Genomic DNA, 22755 nt, shown 5'->3' on the forward strand with positions numbered 1-22755 from the left:
ATGTTTAGCGCCGTTACCGAGACTTGAACCAAGAAGAGAACTGGTTGCAGGGCTTTAACAGGGATTGCACCAAAGATTCGGAACTCCTTACCTCCAGGGGTACGTGGAATCTCTTCCTTTACCGCATTCAAAAAAGAAGTAAAAACACTACTAATGAACAAATTTGCATCCTAAGACTTAATTATATGCTGACATTGAGTCACCTATACGATCACCTACCACTGCCTACCTCTGGTGGAATGAAGGAGAATATTAGTTGTATATTTATTATCATATCCACGTAATGCTCAATAACTGTATATAGTGTAATGCTCTGTTGGCCACGGGTTTTCTATATTATCCATATACCACATTCCGACGGTAGAGTGATGGAGAATATATAAGTATGTTTATTATCACAACTACCTAATGCTCATTAACTGTATATAGTGCAATGTTCTGTTGGCTACAGGTCACCTATGTTATCCATATACTACATACCTCTTTTGTACGTAATGACGAATACCAAATGCTTGTATACTACCTCATCTTTTTGTGTTTTATACTGTAAAGCGACCTGATACCCTTGTGGGTCACGTTCGCGCTATACAAAACCTTATAAATAAATTAAAAATAAATAGAAGTGTAATCAAGTCTATTTAAGTTTCTTATGATATCCAATGGCTGAGTAGAACTGGCGGCCGCTCCTTTCGAGTGTTGGCCGCGAAGTGGTGGAACTCCCTTCCTGCTGAGATCCGGGCAATAGATGATCCATTTCAGTTTAGGCGGGCCATTAACACCTTAGCAGCTATGGAACGTCCAGCTCCAGTGCTGAACGTTCCATTGCACAGGTGAGGTTCGAACGTCCAACGGCCGACGGCAGCACTCCCGAGGTAGTGGTGCCTTCGGCCGTTGGACTAGGCGCAGCACTTATGAGGTTAAAACTTTTCTGTTTGTTTAATTCCCGATTGTTTCTTTGCTGTCATTTGATGTTGTGTTGTGTTTACCTTCTCAGAGCGCCAGGACGCCCCTTCGCTGGGGCAGCTGTGCGCTGTACAAAAAGTAATAACATAACATAACATAACAATGCGTCTTTTGACATGTTTGTATGTCTATTTATGTATTATAGCCTTGAAAAAGTCACTGGTGTGACGAAAAACGGTCGGCTGTACTTTCCGGACTGGCTGTTTTTTGCAACAACTGAAAATACAAACTTCAATGAAAAACATTTGACTTCATGTTCTTGAATATTTGTTTGTACTAAATGACAACAGAAAAATTTGGAAATAACTGTATATGGATTGTTGTCAGGAGGGCTATGGTATTTGTCTTTTGTGATTAACACGGAAGCCGAGGCTAAAGTGTGTAATTGCATTTGGGTAGTATGATGCATATGTACTAAACAGCACCCTTAATATGAGATACGTTTGTTGGACAATATTCACACAGCTGCACATAACGAAAGAAGTGTAATTGGATCCCCCATCACTTCTACTTGCTATTGCACGCTCGCGTAAGCTGCTGCTACCTCGGAGGATGTAAGAGTGTTGAATTGCCCAGAGGTTCTTAGATTAATGGTTATAATTGTTATACAATAACAAGCATTTACAATGCAATGGTTTCGCCTTTGGAAAAGTTAGAGTTATTGGCATTGCTCATGACATTTCTTTTTTTTTTTACTTATAAATAAATGGCATTGTTATTTATATTGCCAACAGCTCTCACGGCCCACACAGCTCTCTCAGCCCACACAGCCCACAGCCGACACAGCCCACACAGCTCTCAGCCCAACACAGCCCACACAGCTCTCAGCCCAACACAGCCCACACAGCTCTCAGCCCAACACAGCCCACACAGCTCTCCCTTTAAAAAAATCGATGCTCTGCATACATGTTAAACAATCGTCTTACTCCACCACCATTAAGAACAGGTAGCCCTTTCTCACCGTATCATATATCCATTACTGGATTTTTTTGATAAAGGTCGCATGATCATATCTATGGTCAGATATACTTTTATGTAAAGATATATAAAGAGAAAAGAGTTGTAATGTCGGTGCCCAAGCAACTGATAGCCTGCAGTCTGAATCAAGGGCCTTTGAAATTAAAACACTTATGAAAGTAAGTCCAATATTGCTCTGAGCAAAGTCAAAACTCACTTTGTGTATTTTTTAAAGAATGAGTAACAATGGGTCTTGCAGACAACTGAGCATTTGTGTGGCATGTCTAGAGTTGTTATTGCAAATAAGTGTTGCAAGTAGCAATTGATGTGCTTGCTCCTCTCTGGGTGATACCTAAGACAAGTCCCCGGTCAGTAAGCACCAACAGTAACTGACACACAATTGCAAAGGCATCCCTTGTTCAGCCACCCAAACTTGTGAAAATGATTGAATGGCCCACAGGATAGTGTAATCAACAGTAGAAGATGGGTTTTCCATCAGTAGCAAGCTTTGAAAAATCATAAAAACCTTACCAGACCTGCAGGTCTGATTACATTAATAATCTATTCAACCTAACTGTAATGCTCTTGGTCCATAAACTGGTCTCAAATTGTGTGATCTTGGGCAAATATCTTATTTTACTGAGCCGCCTTGTTCTTCATAGCACATGAGAACACCTTCAAATATGTGCTTTCAATTCAATTCAATTCAAAAAATCTTTATTTCGGTAAAAGTTTACCATAAAAGACAATTATATAAAAACAATGTGCTTTCAGAATTTCTCTTATTAGAGGCACTCTTTTTTCTTTGATTTAATAGACTACAATTATGTTCCATGTAAAATTTGTACCTAGCCCACCTACAGGGTACACATGACCCCCGACTCGCCTCTTACTTCACTAATTGAAATGTCATCAGGTCGGTGGCAGGAATGATTTTTCAATTTCTGTTTAAAAACTTCTCACTTTAAATAAATATATTACTAAAACACACAGTTTCCCACTGACATGCAGTTTTACTGATCAAACTACACAGCGTACAACCAAAAATACTTGAATATCAGGTGTCAGCAGATATTTATCTCTTGTACATTACCAAGTAAAGTGTTCGAATTTGTTTTGAGCCTATTAAACTCTTTGTTTCCAGCACACTAAAAAATAAAGCAAATGAACATTCCTAATTGCTAATATATTTTGAAATATTTGTACTGTCCATTTACAAGTTATTTAAATGTTATGTATTATAAAAAAAACTGACATCCTAAAGCCTTTCTTTTCACAAGGAATGTCAGACAGTTCACTTTACAAAATCCTCTTAACTTCACTGTCCGAGAAATAAAAGTAAACAGCAGTCACCAGGATAAAATAAGCGGCAATTTGTAAAAAAGACATAAGCTAACTTTTGATCTCTGGGTTTGAAGAAAGAGCAAATGTAACTAGACAACAAACAAGATTTAAAGGTGTTTGTATTTGTCGTTCACTTTCAGAAGGTTCAGAACATCTGTTCGTTGGCAGCTCCAGCTCTCTCCCCAGAATGGGCCAGCAGGCCCTAAAAATAGTTCGCCCTGATAAAATCTGACTTGCCATAGTGAGTGGGAGAGTAGAATTTTCAAGGTCTGAGTTGCTATGGTTTACTGGGTGTAGTTGTCAATGAATACACTAGTGTTGATTTACAAATTGCTGGGGCTGTACAATGGGCATCCATAACAGGTAGGAAAAACACAGTTGGACAGACACACACAAATGCTCAGAACTAAGCAGAACCATACATTGCATAGGTAGACGAGCAGAGGCAGACAGAAATATGCGTGCATTCAGACAGAAAAATATTCAATGTGCTGTTGAGTGTGTATGGACCTCAGCATTTACAAGACAAGGGTGAGGCAGTTATCAGACTTTTTGTATCACTGCTTGGGCCTCAAGGGCTCAGAAATGAGTCATACACCCAAGCAATATATAGGGGTGATAGGAGAGTCTGCCAGACCTGCAATCCCCCATCACCCGTCCACTCCCTGAGAGCCCTGATCCCACCTTGGTGCCCTACCACCACCTTGCTATTTTAGGAATCACACTTGTTCTAGCACACTTCAACGAAAAGCTGTTGATCCCTCTTGAGCTACAGAATGTATATGCGGGGCTGAGACAGCATCATCCTCTGTGTGCCTGTGAGGCTGCGGATGGCAGGTCGGTGCACCAGGAGACCCCTCTCTGGAAGGCGGCTACGGTACACCTCTCTGCAGACCTGTGTCTGGAGCCGCCCACTTCAGCCACTACTCAGGAACCAGACGGATGTGCACAGAGTTCACACAAACTGAGCAATATAGTCAAACCGATGGAAACCAGCCCACTCAAACAACCCTGAGCCATTACATTTTGAAGCAGCATCCATCTTTGGAATATGAAATATACTGCGCCCTTCTACTGCTGACACGAACTGAGAGACGTGCTTCTGCTTTGTTTTCAACCTTAGCTCTGTGGTTATTAAAGCTTGCGGTGTCAGTGCTGAGGGATGGTCGAGTCCTTGGCGATGTGGGGAAAATAAAGTACCTATAAAGCATATCATGAACGGTGCATGACTCATAAGTGCAATTAAACAATATCTTAGGCGGACTACTACAACTGATGTCCAATCACATGCTGTGCTTCTGACAACCAACATGTGTGCGGAGCCGGAGCAACTCTATGTAGTACCCCTGATGATCACAGAAGGTCTCGCAGCAGATGGGCTATCAAGCCAGACCTAAAAAGGGGGTAAACGTACAGGAATCTCCTAGGTCATGTACTTTTACTTTCATTGTTCAATAGTGAATGGAGCGTAATGACGAAGTAAGCAATATATCCGGGTAAAATGTATCACAAATGGAGATTTATTACTAGAAGTCGACACAAAGAGGGGTAGTTACAAGCAGAAATTCAGTCCATAGCTGTCTTCATATAGAGCAAGATGTCCAATGCAGACGGCTGAAAGGAACTGACCACAGCACGTATCAAGCCATACCTGCGCATATCGATGTGGGACAAGAAGTGGGTTGTACGAAGTAAGTCCACTGGCAATAAACCCCCACCAGGAACACGTTGACAGCAGTTCAGCACTACTTCTTCGCTCTTCCAGCTGACTGGTAGAATATACTGCACATTACTTCACAGACACTATAGACACAGTCAGCAGACACTAGATACACAGCATACAGGGCACACCCCTCCCTCTGTCCAACAAGCACAAGTAGGCATCCTTATTTACCACACTCACAAAGCAAACCATGGTGAGAAGCATGTGACAGCCCCATCCTGCCCACGGTTTATACCTAGCATGGAAAACAAACACAATACACACACAAATACACCACAAACACAATGTAGCCAAAACAATCATCATGGGACTACGTAGCTTGCTCATGAATTGCACACCCTCTGCAATGGTGCACGTGACCCACAGCCTGCCTATTAACTACAACTAGTCCAAGCAAATCATGCTGTGATCCATTGACTGTCCATGATTCAACCACAACATGGTGCAATGCAACACATGGGACCCACAGTCTGCCCATGACTTAAATACAGTAAAGACATGACACAAGCAAGCCCACGACTTATACACAAACATAGCACGATGTAAGCGACTACACAGTCTGTTTACATGTTGCTCACAGTTTGACTTAAGAAAAAAAAACACAACTAGCCTGTTCAAGACGTAAACTTAACATGCAGCACATGATCCAAAACTGAATATGTGACGTGAAGATACACATGAAACGAGCCCATGAGCAAGCCTGACTAACAGCGAGAACTTGCAGCTCCCCAACATGCATGCCAAAGGTACCCGATAAAATCAGAAGCAGTATGTCCATGCGCTTAGCCAACATGCATGACACAAAGACACAAATCTAACCAGCATTCACCAACATACTGGATAAATATGTTCGCACTGTGCACTGTTACACTGCCATGCCCGAAACCTTTCATTCCTAAAATGGCATCCACAGCCCATAAAATAACCCAGAATTTTCAAATACCAATAAACAGTCAAGCAGACAGGCAGAACAGCAGGCTAATAAACATGCACTTCCACGGGTGAAACTCCTAGCCACGCAAGACAGATGCAGTCAAATGCACCAAATATAGCACATTAAATAGTCAACTCTCCCCAGTGCTCAGGAACACAATGCAAATACAAGTGGTCTTGTGTAACCGCCTGCTTTCCCTTGCGGTTCCGTCAGTGCAAGGAGTAACTGGGCTCTGCAGCCTTTCAAGACGCTGTGTTGTTATCAGATTAAACGGCAATGACTGGGAAGAGCTACCGTAAACACAATTAGATTTATATTTCGGCGCAATTTTGAATGTGGCCCGAAAAAAACATCAACCGACGTGCATATTACTTAAAAGAAACAAACCTTATGAACGGGGCAAAACAAGCAGTGACTGGGGAAGGAAGGGGAGGAGGGATGGGTGAAGCAAGGGCATGGGGATGTAAACACTATCGGGAAAGCTAAATGGGATGGAGCAGCCACTGTGGTATTTGACTGCACTTAAAACCCCTGAAATTGTTTGGGTGAAAGTACGCGTGTTTCAACCCCGAGCCAACAGAGTGCAAGACGGACCACACACACTACGGCTTGTGTGTTCGGGTCAGTTTGGGCATTATGTGCCCCCAGCCCTCGCGGAGTTATTCGGAGAATTAAATTCAGCATTGGGCACGAGGTGGTGTAGGGACGGCGAGCAGGTGCAAAAAAAAACAAGCTGTGCCAGGAGCGCCGTGGCCAGTGTCCCTTTCCCAGCAGGTGCCCTGCACAGGCTGCACGTACCTTCCCTCATCCCCCGGGTCTGCAGGCTCAGGCTCCCGCCCGCCCTCGGCAAGGCGCACCGCAAGACTCGCAAAAGCATCGCAGCCGCCATGCTGCTGCTGCTGACATTGACCCGTCTGACAACCGTGCTTCCGCTTCCGCTTCCGGGTAAGTGAGCCGGGAGAGTCACGACACAAACGATGGACTGCTGTGCAGGACAGGAGCTACAGAAAAATGGGATGACCGGAGGTAGGGTGACCAGATTCTCAAAGCAGGATCCTACGCCCACATTAAACCTGTATGCTGGGCAAGTCGGGCTTCCCTCCTCCGCTCTGGGGGGGGGGGGGGGGGGCGGACGGGAGAGGACGAGGGGGGCGGGAAAGGTCACGGACGTCGGGAGGGGGGCGGGAGAGGACGAGGGAGGCGGGAGAGGGGCAGCTAGGAACAAATAAGGAGACCCGAGCAGCAAGGGAGGTGCCGGCAATGCCGGAACAGACTCGGGGGTCTGGTCTGGTCTGGTCCGGCATTGACGGACGCCTCTCTGTTCCAATGGCTAGCCTCCATTTATGGAGCTAGCCAATGAAGCAGAGAGGCGGGTTAAAGTCACCCATACTAGAAACTACAGATTTCTCTGGAGGAGGAGCCTAACGGCTCCGCCCCCCAGCGAAACCTAAAAAGGGGCTAAAAACCCCCCAAAAATGAAGTTGCATGTCTAGTAGCAGACATCTGGCTCCGCACGACTATGCTATCTCACTGTTTTGTTTCCGAAGATATGCCGCTGGACCCCCGGGTTGCCAGCTGTAAGGCTGTGTTGTTTACTGATGCTAAGATTCTGCAACTTGCGGCCGGCCCCAGGGTTGTAGGCCTAAGGCTGTGTCAACTATGCCTAAAACACGACAATAAAGATTTTGTTGAACTTCAAAAAAAAAAAAAGCTGCTGCTACCTGCTGATTTTATTATTTAAAACCACTTGCACTTGCACTTGCACCATCGCGCTGCTCGAATTTAGGACGTAGGCGTTTCTCGAGTATTGTGGACATCTTTGGGGGCCATAATTACTGTGGTAAATGAAGATGCACAGTCCACTGTGTATGTAGGATTCTTTATTAGTAAGTTCTTTCCAAGATGACAAGTGCAAGAGTAGACCCCACCAGGAGCCAGCTGTCAGCAGCTCAGCCTAAGATGACCAACTGCCACAGTCAGTGATAGAGAGGCACTGTGAGCCAGAGGGACACGCAGGCATTCTATGATGTCACAGATATCACAGTAGAGTCTATCCAGGGGAGAACAGTGGAGAGGACATTTACTACACATCCTCTTCCCTTATGGAGAAAGAACAGAATAAGAACAATTCGGCAAAGTACTTTAAAGGCAACAAGTACTGCATGAGATATCATTAGCATGAACAGTAATATAATGACATGCTAGATTTTAAATGAACAAAAACAACTAAATGCTACTACATGCCACATCCCCTTCCCTTAGGGTAAAAACATGGTTTAGATGAATGAGAACCAAAGTAGCAAAGAAATTTGGTCATGCTCACAAAAGGGGTACACCCTGATGAACAAAGGCGAGCGTAGACACAGACCCTTTAGAAAACATGGTGACAGAGAAGAAAATGATAAAACTGCTTAAAAAGTCCCACCGACATGAAACCCTTGGCCACGAATCTCAGGCAGGTAGACTTAGATAGAATCAGAGTGTCAAAAAGAAATGATGTTTAACAATCTTCACCAAAAATAGGAAACAACCCAGGGTACTGACCCTTTAAAATCATAACCTCCCCTAAGTAGGGTACACCACAGTATAGCCAACCTAAGAACAGAAACGGCGCATTGACTACCCACAAAAATACAACATCCCCTAAGTAGGGTACACCGCAGGATAATAAACCTGGGAACTGGGATGGGGCATTGACTACCCAAAATACACCACCTCCCTAATACACCACTTCCCCTAAGAAGGGTACACCCCAGGAAAGTAAACCTGGGAAATGGGGCATTGACTACCCACAAATACACAACCTACCTAATACACAACTTCCCCTAAGTAGGGTACACCGCAGGATAGTAAACCTGGGAAATGAGGCATTGACTACCCACAAAAACACCACATCCCCTAAGGAGGGTACACCGCAGGAAAGTAAACCTGGGAACAGTAATGGGGCACGGACTACCCACAAAAACACCACATCCCCTAAGGAGGGTACACCGCAGGATAGCAAACCTGGGAACAGTAATGGGCACTGACTACCCACACAAAAACACCACTTCCCCTAAAGAGGGCACACCGCAAGAAAGTGAACCTGGGAACTGAAAAGGGGCATTGACTACCCACAAATACACAACCTCACCCAAAAAGAATATGGATTAGAATACTCACCCTTTAACTTCAAACACCAAGATAAGGTTCTGCATAACCCTAAGACACAAACATGGGCATTGACTACCCACAAGGAGACAACCTAACCAACGATAGGGTACACCAGGACAACAATGACCTAAGAACACTGACCCATAAAATAACACCAGGTCCAAAGACAAATTCAAAGTGCTGTAATCCCAACCGCCCACACAACCCCAACTAAACAAACAAAGAGAAAGCAGGCATTGTGAAAACAATGAAATTGTAAAGCTCCAAACATGCAGCAGAGTGTTGACACAGACAAAACATGCAGCAAGAAAAGAGCTATAACAATAAATAACAGGTGACACAAGCTCCGGTGAGCGAAGTCTCACCCGGGTTCCAGTAAACACCTCCTCATGGAAATGGCAAGTGTCAAATGCACCCAGCGATGTAGAGAAAGCTTGAAAGCATCCAAATGCAAAAGCTGAAAAATGTCATAAAAGTCACGAAATGAAACTCTCACCCAGGGTAGGAAAGACACAAGCTCCGTTGTGCACTCTGTGGAACTGAAACTGGTCATGTTCAATATGTCGCCCAGAACGTTGCACTGAGGAAAAACGCGGTTGGCACAGCGTCAAAAACGTGGTTGGCAAAGCGTGTAAATTACATGCTTAAGAAACGAAGACGATCCAAAAAAAAAACACAAACCCAAAATGGCGGCACGCAGGATACGCTGCCCAGGGTGGCTCTCGGCACGTTAGGGCAAACGTATGCGGGAGCCGTATAAGCAGCTGAGATAGGCAGACGTCAGAATGGCCACTAAGGTGCTCCTCGCGACAACGAGGTAAGGATTAAGCGCGTGACCAAGCTCGCGCACTCATTTTAAAAAACAAAGTGACCGTTGAACTGTCCAGCGTAGCGCAGCGAGAATGAGAAACCCAACATTGTAAAAATAAGAAATATAACACACTGTACCTCAGCAGACGCGCACGACTTGCCTCTGTATTTTAAGACCAGTGCAACTGCTCGTATTCCTCTCCACACACTCGAGAACGGCAGACAAGGGGTGTCGGACTTCCCATAACCCAAAATGGCGGCACGCAGGATACGCTGCCCAGGGTGGCTCTCGGCACGTTAGGGCAAACGTATGCGGGAGCCGTAGAAGCAGCTGAGATAGGCAGACGTCAGAATGGCCACTGAGGTGCTCCTCGCGACAACGAGGTAAGGATTAAGCGCGTGACCAAGCTCGCGCACTCATTTTAAAAAACAAAGTGACCGTTGAACTGTCCAGCGTAGCGCAGCGAGAATGAGAAACCCAACATTGTAAAAATAAGAAATATAACACACTGTACCTCAGCAGACGCGCACGACTTGCCTCTGTATTTTAAGACCAGTGCAACTGCTCGTATTCCTCTCCACACACTCGAGAACGGCAGACAAGGGGTGTCGGACTTCCCATAACAGACAGCAGTGGGCAATACATGAGCACAAAACCAGGGTAAAAGTAGACAAATGTCGGCGCTGTTGGCAATACACGAGCACCAAACCTCCGTAAAGCTGCACAAATTACGGTGCTGACGTCCCACGGCGTCCCACGCAGGCCAAGTGGTGCAGGCTTGAAACACGTTGCAAACACAAGGAGTGGACTTTGACATATAAAAGAAACACTCAGGAATGGTCCTTGAGTCAAAGGTAGTTGTTGTGAAGAGAACTGCTGGAGTTGGGCTGATCTGTGAAAGTGGGCACATCACATGGTCTTAGGATACCCAAACATGACCAAATTGCAAACTGTCAAGGCTTAAAGGTCGAAGAAAAACAAAAGGGTGATCAGGCCAGATGAGTTTCAGACGCTTTTATTTTTTGCTGGTGACAATCCAGATGACAGCAAGCAGACAAAGAGTACTTTCACAGTGATCAGCTCCTTCACAAACAAACGCCCAGGTGCAGGCTGTCCAAGATGAAACAGGACACTGGTGGGGTCAGCCAGACGTTACCTTTGTGCTTAAGTATAGTTCCAAAATGTCTATAGTTCCTTTTCTTGTGGAAGCAGTTCAAAACTGTCTTAAATTCCTTTTCCTGTGGAAGTTTCCTTAGTTCACACTTAGGTTTATCCTCTTCAAAACGTCGCCAAGTTGTGGTAAATGAAGATGCACAGTCCACTGTGTATGTAGGATTCTTTATTAGTAAGTTCTTTCCAAGATGACAAGTACAAGAGTAGACCCCACCAGGAGCCAGCTGTCAGCAGCTTAGCCTAAGATGACCAACTGCCACAGTCAGTGATAGAGAGGCACTGTGAGCCAGAGGGACACGCAGGCATTCTCTGATGTCACAGATATCACAGTACAGTCTATCCAGGGGAGAACAGTGGAGAGGGCATTTACTACAATTACTATTTAGCTCTTACCTGCACTATAATCGTCTTGCCACCCGCATTTTGCGGGACTTAGGTCGAATCAGGACTTGTTGGAACCGCATCGCGGCGTTTTGGCCGCCATCTTGGGTGTGGGTAGCCAGGAGGTTAACAGGCGCCATCTTGGGTGAGGGGCCAGAGGTTTGCCTCGCAGGACTGCCGCGCTCAGAGGAGTTTATAAAAGCAGGAACTTCCTCAGCTCAGGTAGACTTCTACTTGCTATTGCACGCTCGCGTAAGCTGCTGCTACCTGCTGATTTTATTATTTTAAAACCACTTGCACTTGCACCATCGCGCAGCTCGAATTTAGGACGCAGGCGTTTCTCGAGTATTGTGGACATCTTTGGGGGCCATAATTACTATTTAGCTCTTACCTGCACTATAATCGTCTTGCCACCCGCATTTTGCGGGACTTAGGTCAAATCAGGGCTTGTTGGAACCGCATCGCGGCATTTTGGCCGCTATCTTGGGTGTGGGTAGCCAGGAGGTGCAGATTAACAGGCGCCATCTTGGGTGAGGGGCCAGAGGTTTGCGTCACAAGACTCCCGCGCTCAACGGTTATATAAGATGTGCCTTCCTCAAGCGCGAAGCGCAGGCGCTCAGCGGGCGCGCCGGAGGTGCGCCAGAGGTAAGCCCGTTTGCACCCGTTCGCGCACAGATCGCGACTAGCGCTAGTCATGCTGCCTCTCCGGCTCCCCCCGTCTAACCTACTCCAGAGCAGAGCTTATTCAGCTCGGTCAACATCTCCCGGTAAGTAATCTGCTGGGTTCTACCATCAATAACTCTGGGGTGCTGTCCTGTGGTCTGCTCAATGTTCGGTCGCTCTGTAAGCATCATGTTGAAATCGCACTCCTAATTGATTCATATGGGTTGGATGTGCTCTTTCTTACAGACATGGACTCGAGCAGACAGTGAGGTAGAACTTGGGCTGGCCTGCCCTTTGGGATATAAAATCAGGCATAACCCTCGTCTGGGGAGTAGAGGTGGAGGTTTAGGGTTTATCTTTAGAGACACTTTGGCCTTTTCTCAGTTTGAGGTAAAGGTGGTCCAAGGATTTGAACTTATGGGCTTCTCTCTTAAAGGACAAAACGGAGTTTTGTATTCCGGATTGTTATGTTATAGACCACCCGGCAATGCATTGTCCAAGCTACCAGAACTGATTGACTTAATGTATGATATTTCTAATACTCATGCCAGATTAATTATCTTAGGGGACTTTAATTTGTGGCCAAACGGGCCTTCGGATACAGCCTATAGAGAATTGTGTCAGGCCTGCAGCAATCTTCAGTTGCAGCAGCTGATACTCTCTCAGACTCACCTGAAGGGCCATGCCGTAGACCTGGTTTTTGCGGCAACCACCCAGGTTGTGATTAGGGATATAGTAGCCCAATGCTGGACGAATCACGCTCTAGTCCATTTCTCCCTATGCCTCCCCGCGACTCCTTGAGAGAGAGCGGTTCAGGGCCTACCAAAGTCAGTAGGCAATGGTTCAAACTTCTGAACAATACTGGTCCACCTACTCTGCTCCCTGGAGGTTTCATTTTGGAGGGGAATGTGGAGGCCAGCTATTCCAGTCTGTGTCAGCAAATCACCAACTCGCTGGACAAGCTGGTTCCCCTACGTAAATCAAGAGATAGACGTAGGCCTGCCATGCCATGGTATTCTAACAACCTTCTCCAAATGAAACGGCTTCCGGACGGCTCATGGTACGGAGTCGGCGCTGGTGGTCGTGCTGGATGCCCTTCGCTCGCGGGTCGACACTGGCCGGGCAGCCATTTTAGTGCTGCTCGACATGTCGGCCGCGTTCGACACGGTCAGCCACTCCACTCTCATCAGCAGGCTGGAGGAAATTGGGGTAGCGGGACTGGCACGGGATTGGCTAATCTCATATCTTCAGAATAGACACCAGGTGGTGGCTTTACCGCCTTTCAGGTCAGGCATCAGGAGAGTAGGGCAGGGTGTGCCCCAAGGGTCAGCGATTAGTCCCATTTTATTTAATTTGTACCTCCGTCCCCTGATTAGTTTGATTAAGTCCTTCGGCATCTCTGTGATTAGCTACGCTGACGACACCCAGCTTATCTTCTCCCTTGAAGGAGAAGACGCTATGTCCAAGGAGACTTTCCATCGATGCATGACTGCCACTGCAGACTGGTTGAGAAACAATTCTCTCCAGTTTAATGGTTCAAAGACCGAGGTACTGTATTGTTCATCTGACCGTACCCCGCGTCCTTTACCGGCAGACTTTTGGCCTTCATCCTCTTTGGGCACAGGGGTGGCGGCGGACTCTGCTCGCAACCTTGGAGTTATGTTCGGCCCTAATTTACAGCTCGATGAACAAAACCATTTCCACTTGCATGATGCTACTCCGCACTCTGCGTAAAATTCTTCCCCTGCTCCCGGCTCAGGCCAGGCAAGAGGTGGTGTGCGATATTATCCTTAGCAGGATTGATTACTACAACACACTGCTTCTGGGGGCACCCAGCACTTTGATTAGCAAGCTGCAGCGTATTCAAAACATGGCAGCGAAGCTCGCTCTTTCCAGGCCGCGCGCAGCTTCCTCCTCCCTTGCACTAAAAGACCTTCACTGGTTACCAGTTCAGCAGCGAATCTGCTTTAAAGCATCCTGCCTGGTCTTTAAGGCTTTGCACGATCAAGGACCAGTCATGCTGCAGAAACTTTTTTCGTGGTACCATGCAGCGAGACCATTACGCTCCTCCTCTGCATGTTTGGTGGTGGTCCCGAGAATCCAGAGGCTACGGATGGGTGGTCGCTCCTTTGGATACGCAGCCGCCAAACTCTGGAACTTCCTCCCCCTGTCTTTGAGGCGTCTAAGGGTATTTCCATCTTTTAAAAGGGGCTTAAAGACCTACCTCTTCCCTAGGACAGTGTAACGGTGTGATTGTGCATCTGATTCAGTAGAGTCAAAGCGCCAGGATACCCTTTGGGTGACAGTTTGCGCTATACAAATGTGCAATACATACATACATCACTACCCACCTCTATTTTTGGTGCCGCATAGTTGTTCTCACTGCACATTTTTTTTTGCAATTGCTAATAATCCTTCAGCCTTGCTCAGCTTTGCAGAGATTAAGGAATGGCCTTGAGAGCTTACAGTGTGAAAGAGTAGTTCAGCTCCAGGCCATCTGAGTTGTTAAAACACTTTTTAGGTCGAGCAGACCTACTCTCAATGCGTGAGCATTGAGAGTGTCTGCTACAGACCTTTTGTGGCCCGTATTTAGGAATGTGGACAGCTACCAGACGCGCACTTTGACGAGGTCAGATTTCACCTCGGGAGCGAGCGTCTGGTAGCTGCGCATGCACAAAGCCCTTTCTCACACACAGACACAGGCAGCCCCCACCCCTCTGCATGCATGCACGCACGCACACACACACACACAGGCGCGCGCATGCACACGCAGGCATACGGCACACATACAGGCACACTATCCCCTACCTCGCATTCTCTCTCAATCACACACAGTCACGCATGCGCACACACGTTCCCTCGCGCACACATGCACACACACGCCCACACACTCCCCCCCCACCTCCCCCAGGCATACACACAGGCACGCACGCACTTTACATCAGCCCTGGGCCCCACTCACCAACTGCGCTCTTCCGGCGGGGCTCCTCACGGCGCGGCGTCTCCTCATCTAAATCGGGGCTCTCTCAGGTCAGAGGAGCCCCGCAACAGGCGCCACACTCCTCCTTCTCCCCGGCCCCCTCCTGGGGACCCGGGCTACACCGGACGGCAGGGCGCTCCATGCGCCGGCAGCTCGCGGACCTCGGGAGGCGGGACTTCCGGCCGGCCAAGAGCTTCCGGGTCGCTGCGGGCAGCGCGGCGGCGCCTGCCTCCCATGGGATTTTTTACACCCCTTAGTGCTTGTTTATTTAATGTAATCGACACTATAGCATCACGTGATCCCGTCCGAAAGCTGCCTCTGAGGTAACGTTGAACGCAGGCCCTCAGGGAGCAGGACTCCATGCATTGCCGAACTCAACCTGCTTTGCGGAAGGTAAGGCCAACAGGGCAGATGAACCATGTATTTTATTTCTCTAACTGGTGTCCCTGATTGCTATGCCACGCCACTGGACACTTTGGTACAGTTTGTTATTGATTCTGTGGTGGTACAGATTTCAACCCCCGGTAACGTGTTTGTAGCCTGCGGTGTCGGAAGCTCTGGCTCAGCCTGCGAAACATTTGTTGGCTTCTTGTTTTGCACGTGAGCGCTTACCATATATGCAGCACGCGCTTGTACTCAGCGACATGTTTATCAATTTGGTTTCTCGTGTAGCAGATGCATGGCAATGGCTGCTGCCTCGACTCAGATCCATATCTGAACTTTTGATTTTCAGCTGACTTTCCGAGTAAATTTCAGCCCAAAAGCTCGATTTTCATAAAACGGAACCAACAATGTATTTTAAAAATTAGCTTGTGCACCTGACTAACAAGGGCAGCACCTAGGTTTCCGCGTGTTATCCATCAAGCCTCTGCTCTCATAAGAATCCGAGCCAGTTCCTGAAGTACTGATTAAATGGGAGTCGGTGTCCCTGAGCTGTTTACAGTTTATTTTAACGGTTGTGCCTCAATTGCTACTAAGACAGATATGTGAGCCAGTGCACCTGCTGCAGAAATCTGCATGCACATAGAAGGTCACCAGTTGAAGTCCTGGCTGTGCCATCATTGCTTTTCACCCGATCAAGGTCGATAAAAGAAGTTCCAATTAGTTGGTGTAGAGTAAGTAAAGCATTTTGTTTACATCAGCATGCAAGCTCGCTGTTACAAAAAGAGGGCTCCATTATCAAGGCTGGCACAGTCATTACTCGTTTGGTCCTGCTGGTCAATGGCCCTCACAGGGACAGTTCAAGAGATTCTGAATGTCGGACCCTTTATTTGGAACATGAACTTATGTTGCACATGGCCGCGCCTGGTAACTGTAGAATAAATCAGCCCTGCGCCCTTCTCTGTAAATCCCTGATGAATCGCGGGCACCTGTGTGCGTTCAGCGCTTTATGTAATAATACACATATTACATTACAAATGCTATAGGTGTCACATTTGCGAAAGTTAAAACTATTAGCATTGTAAATGACGAAGCTATTAATTTTGCTATTTTCAAAACCAACACATAAATAAAAAAATTGTCATTTACAATACCAATAGCTCAAACTTTCCTAATGCGAGACCTATTGCATTGCAAATGCTTGTTTTTGTTGGATGGGCAGGGCTGACTGATAGCTCTGCTGGGTTTGGCCCTCCTACCATGTTAATGACATAACTGCAAGTGGTGCTTGAGCCGACAGCACACTACAAGGGATTTCGTAAGGAAAGTTGTGAGCTATTCATTCTTTATACATCACTTGTAGTGATATTAATTAGTAACAGAAACCTATCTATTGATGAAGAGTCATGGATGTAACCATACCTCATCCATATAATGACAATCAACAATTCAACTAGATGCAGCAAAACTTTAAAGACACTTTCAGGCCTTTGAAAACGCTTGTGAGTGGAGTTTGCCCTAGCTAAATATGTGCTGGCTGATTATTTGCAAATTATACTGCCTTGCATGGATTTTCACCCCTAATGTTGGTGGTTAAATAGGTAACTTATTTGACCCTCCAAAAAACGAGTGGCAATATTACCTTGAAAGTATTATCTGCTCGTACTCCACTCGCCACCTTTCCCATGTTCTAAATTCACATATGCATTCTCATAGAAGGGGCTCCGTTTTTTAAGTTTGTTTAAAAACACCCAGTGACACCATTGCTGCACACAATGACAAGAACAAGAGAGTAGATCCAGTTTCACGAGCTAACCTTCTTTCCATTATAGTCTGCTTAATTTTGCTTGCAAACTCGCTGCCTTGAATGTATGTGTTGATACTGGGAAAGGGAGGCTCCCATTTTAAGTCCCTTTCGTGCACAGTCCATCATTTACACTTGTGGGGTCCAAGCAAAGGTCTATGACGGCTCGATATATGCCAGATACTCTGTTTAGCCATATAACATATATTCAAATACAATTAGTTCAAACAGAGCTCATTTGCTTAGTCGTTATCATGAAAATCAGAAGTGGACGGGACCTACGTTGGACACCACTGATAAAAAACATTATGAAAGCCAAAATGTAGCATGTTGCAAATGGTCACCAGATAAATATCTACGTTTCAGGCATTTCAGCTTTTGAATTCATTTACTATGTGCACCTGGATAGAACAGTTTTCACATGGAAGGGAATGCATTAGGAAGTGTCTGCACATGAGTGCAGGTCATTAGGTAGGGAGCCTAAAGCGTGTGAATAATTGAAAATGGAAAACAAACTCCACACAATGCAACTCCACTCTAATCTACGCCACTCTATGCCACTCTACTCTATAACAATCTACTCTACAGCATTCCACGCCACACCACTCGACACCAGTCTACGTCACTCTACTCTATGCCACTCCACGTCACTGCAGAACACACAACACCATTCTACGGCAAATGTATATATTTATCATCTATGGGTATTTATATCATTAAATCTTGTCAATCATTCTACCATGAGGGTACATTCATTAGATTAGTAAATGTGGAAATATACTAGTTTCACATTCATTTTTAAGAAAACCCCAAATAATTATGCGTAAGCACAGATAGAATTAGCCAAAAAATTGATAAATACAGACGGAAATACCAAGAAAAAGTATATTAAACCGGGAGCACTAATTAAAATTCAAACCTTTCTATACATTCTGTGTAAAAGCTGTTATGTTTTATTATGCTGAGACCAATGTTAGGCTAAGTAAGGTTTAAAACTAAATATTCCTCGCAAATTGTCTCAGGCAATTAAATGGAAAGGACCCTCCACAAGTAATTTTAACTCATAGGCAACTCCACCTCCATTGTTCCAAGGGTTAGTCCCCGAACCTCTAGTCCATGCCTTAAGTTTGGGTCTGCTTGGGCCCCCCCTTAACACCCAACCCCCCACCCTCAATTCCGGATGCGTCACAGCCATGATATGGGTGGGGGTGCAATACACAGGTTTCCTCTGGAGCAGCAGTGCAGAATGTACGGGTTAGTCCTTCCCAGCTGTGAATGCACATATGGCGCCTTCATCCCCTCTGTCATCACCAGCAGCTGGGATAGGCACCAGCAGCGGAGAGAAGGTGGGAGGTGGTGAAGGGCGGGGGGCAGAGGGCGACAGCAGCTGGAGGAACACAACCCTCCTCCCCCAGGCCGATGCTTTGATCTAAGAAGTCAAAGGGCCGCGAATGGAAGTCTCCCAAAGTATATTTGAACAGGAGTCTGGGATCAGGCTGTATCCTAGAAGTAAGAGGGAGGGTTTGGGCACAAGACCCCCTTCAATGACAAGCAAGAAATGTACCCTCAGTGAGATCTAAAAGCTTACCCTGCGTTATACAAGCTTCATCATTGGGACATGCAAGATCCTGATTCTAGGGATGTGTACAATTACCACAGTGTAATGCCCAAACTCATCTCAGCTGGATGTGTAAGCTTCCTGCAGTGGGAGGAAAAAACGGGAAGGGATGTACAAATCCCTTCTCTGTTGTGTGCAAGCTCCCCTCTGTCGTGTGCAAGCTCCCATCCGTGGAATGTGCAAGCTCCACTCTGTGAAATGTGCAAACTCCCCTCTGTGAGATGTCCTAGCTCCCCTCTGTGAGATGTGCAAACTCCCATCTGTGGGGTGTGCAAGTTCCCTTCTGTGAGATGTGCAAGCTGCCCTCTGTGGGATATGCAAGCTCCTCTCTGTGGGGTGTGCAAGCTTCCTTCTGTGAGATGAGCACGCTCCCTTCTGTGGGATGTGTAAGCTCCCCTCTGTGAGATGGGCAAGTTCACCTCTGTGGGATCTGCAAGCTCACCTCTGTAGGATGTGCAAGCTTCCCTGTGTGGGATGTGTAAGCTCCTCTATGTGGGGTGTGCAAGCTTCCCTCTATGGGATGTGTAAGCTCCTCTCTGTGGGGTGAGCAAGCTTTCCTCTGTGGGATGTGCAAGCTTCCCTCTGTGGGATGTGAAAGCTCCTCTCTGTGGGGTGAGCAAGCTTCCCTCTGTGGGATGTACAAGCTCCCCTCTGTGGGATGTGCAAACTCCCCTCTGTGAGATGTACAAGCTTCCCTCTGTGGGATGTGCAAGCTTCCCTACGTGATATGTGCAAGCTCCCCTCTGTGGGATGTGCAAGATTCCCGCTATTAGATGTGCAAGCTCCCCTCTGTGGGGCGTGCAAGCTCCCATCTGCGTGATGTGCACGCTCCCCTCTGTGATATGTGCAAGCTTCCCTCTGCAGGATGTGCAAGCTCCCTTCTGCAGGATGTGCAAGCTTCCCTCTGTGAGGTGTGCAGGCTCCCCTCTGTGAGACGTGCATGCGCCCATCTGCAGGATTAGCACGCTCCCCTCTGTGATATGTGCAAGCTCCCATCTGTGGGATGTGCAAACTCCCCTCTGCGGGGTGTGCAAGCTTCTCTCTGTGGGGTGTGCAAGATCGTCAATGGGTTCAGTCAAGCATCCCTCCTCTGTGTATGCTTGCGTACCTCAGTGGTAAGTGCAAGGTCTCTTCAAGGGTATGTGAAAACTCCCCTTAGTGCAATCCAACTTCATTCAGTGGGATGTTCAAGCTTTTCCAGTTAAAATAATAAGTTCCATTCAATCACATGAACAAGTCCCGCTCAGTCAAATGCACAAATTCCTATTGGTGAAAAGAATAAACTTCCTCAGTGAATTGTGCAAGCTCTCTTCAGTTGAACGTTCAATGTCCCCTCAGAGGGATGTGTAAACTCACCTCAGTTGGGTGTGCAAGCTACGTTTGGAGCCTATGAGTAACAAATAATGTCACCTCACTGGGAAGCATAAGCTTCTCCCAGCTGGATGTACAAGCTTCCATAAAGATTGCTAGTCTGACGCACAAAGCGCTCCACCATAATACTCCCTCTTACTTGACAAATAAGCTCAAGCCCCCCCCCCGCCCCCTCCCCGATATCCGTTCAAACCCTTAGACCGCCTCATTCAAAATACAAGTAAATGGACTTCTCTTGAATAACCAGGGGCAACAATCATCATGAAGTCAATATAACTAATCTTTTTAAACACTAGAGAAAACATGGCTATCTCATTTGTTTGTGACATTTTCAGGATGCAACTTGTGTACTCACTATATGTTCCTCATGTTTGTTTTCGCTCTTATTGTATTGGGTGGGTTTACTACAAATGTTTAGTATGTTTACTTGCTTAGTGACTAATCGTATCCTTTTTCTGATGTACAGCACTCTGATACCCTTTTTGGGGCATGTTCACACTTTATAAAACTTTTCAAATAAATAAATAGTATGAGTTAGCTCCCTCAGTAGTATTTCCACACTCTTCTCAGTGGAATGCAAAAACTTCCCTGATTGGGATGTGCAAGCTTCCATCAGCCAGATTTCACAATCCCCTAAGTGATGTGCAGGTTTCACTCGGAAGGGTGATTAAGAAATGTTCAACAAGCCCCACTGGTGGGATGCGCTACCTTACCTCAGTGGGATGTACAAGCTCCACTCAGTGTCATGTGAAAGGTCCCCTCAGTAGGGTGTGCAGCATCCCATATTAGGATGCGAAAGCTTGCCCAGTGGGTTGTGTAAATTCATCTCAGCCAGATGCACAAACTCCGGTCAGTGAGGTGTGTAGGCTCCTGTCAGTGGGAAACGAAATCTCCCCTCCTAGGGATACATACATGCTCTCACTCAGTGATGCACCAACTCCCTTTAGGGAGATGAATAAGGTGTGACGTGCAAGCTCACTTCAATAGAAGGTACAAGGTCCTCTCAGGGGGATATGCAGGTTTCCTTTGATGAGATGCAAGAAATCCCCGCTGAGGGATCTGGATTGGAAGTTCCTCTCAGGGGGGTGGCAAAGGTCCTTCATGAGTGAGGCCCAGACACACCCTTCATTGAGATGAGATTTAAAGGCGTAACTGAACTTGTGCACCTTAATTCCGGGATGGGAATTTTTCATGAAAGACAGCAAATAAAGTATGCAGTTCGCCAGGTGGGTGCTTCAGTGGAGTGCGCGATCTCTCTCTGGAGCAGGAACTATATAAACATTGCGCATAATCAACAGGGCGTTTTTTAAGGTTTAGACTCCCAAATAAAAGTAGTTTGCCCAATAAAATTCAGCATGCATTGTATTGTGATTTCTGGACAGCCAGAATGAGCAGGTAGGCAGGGCTCAAGTACCGCGCCATATATGACGCACTCACCCCAGCCCTACCGGCCTTTCATAGGTTCCCGCCTTATCCCGAAATCCCTCATATTCACACAGGCCAGGCCGCCGCTATTGCCCGCCCACGGAGAGCTAGCGAGTCGCGGGGCAGAGTCCAGCCTTACCTTAAGGTGCAGCGGAAGCGGCCACAGCGACAGGAGCAGCAGTGGGGGCAGGAGGCGGGCACCCCCGGGCATGGTCCGGGCTCGGAGCAGCGCGCGCGCCAGCAGCAGAAGCAGCAGCGCCCAGCACCGGTTCAATGAGAGGCCGCATGGTGAGCGGCCCGGCCTTTACAACCTGTCCACTGGAGGAAAGCCCTTTCAGGCTTCGGGCGCTGATTGGCATGCCAACCTGAGCCCCCCGGGCAGAGGAAGGGGGTGGGCTGAGAGGAGGGAGGGGCGATGGGAGGGGAGCGAGGAGAGGAGCAGAGCGCCGAGGAGGCAGAGCCCAGACATGTGGGTAGAGCCAAGGCCTACGGGAGGGGAGTGTGTGTGTGTCCCGGTGTCGAGATTCTTGGGTCTGCAGGCAGGGAGGGACACCATCTATTTATTTGTTTATAGAAGAGTTATTATTCCGCTAATGACAGCTTCAAAGTGCTTGGGGAACTACATAATCAGAGTTCGATAATACGAAGCATCATATACATGTTGCTCATGCTCCCTATGGTTTATGTTCACAGTGTCACATTCGATATAAAACTGTAAAATCTATTTCTGTTGTAACTCTTGACATGAAATTGTTAAACATTATATATGAAATCACGTAGTAACCCTGTACTACAATATATCTGAATATTGTGCACACTGTCTCCGATGCTTTTCACTTAGACTTACTTTGAACTCTTTGATGGTGATTCGCACAATGTGATATGCAGAGCATTCTACTCCTATTTGTTGTGCAGACGCGTTTGCCTGCATGTGTAGCATGCAGCACAGCAAGGGTGTGTGGCTGAAAGGGTGTTTTACTTGCTTTTATCCTAAGTAGGTAGTATTTCCATGTTGGCCATAATCAGTTGCGGTTACCTTGTTATGGGATGCACAGCTTAGCAGTATATTGTATT

At 46.8% G+C, this 22755-nt stretch overlaps 1 protein-coding gene across 1 annotated transcript in view; it reads right to left on the minus strand.

Moving 5' to 3' along the window:
• LOC147747724 (ADAMTS-like protein 2) overlaps positions 1-22007 on the minus strand; it is a 381417-nt gene extending 359410 nt beyond the window's left edge. The window contains exon 1 of the mRNA XM_086955321.1: positions 21821-22007. Within this exon, the coding sequence (XP_086811447.1) occupies positions 21821-21892 (72 nt within the window). The 5' untranslated portion in view covers positions 21893-22007. The remainder of the gene's footprint in view (positions 1-21820) is intronic.
• Positions 22008-22755: the final 748 nt, after the last annotated feature.

Source organism: Lissotriton vulgaris, chromosome 1_1 (assembly GCF_964263255.1).
Source record: "Lissotriton vulgaris chromosome 1_1, aLisVul1.2, whole genome shotgun sequence".
In the NCBI taxonomy this organism is placed as follows: Eukaryota; Metazoa; Chordata; class Amphibia; order Caudata; family Salamandridae; genus Lissotriton; species Lissotriton vulgaris.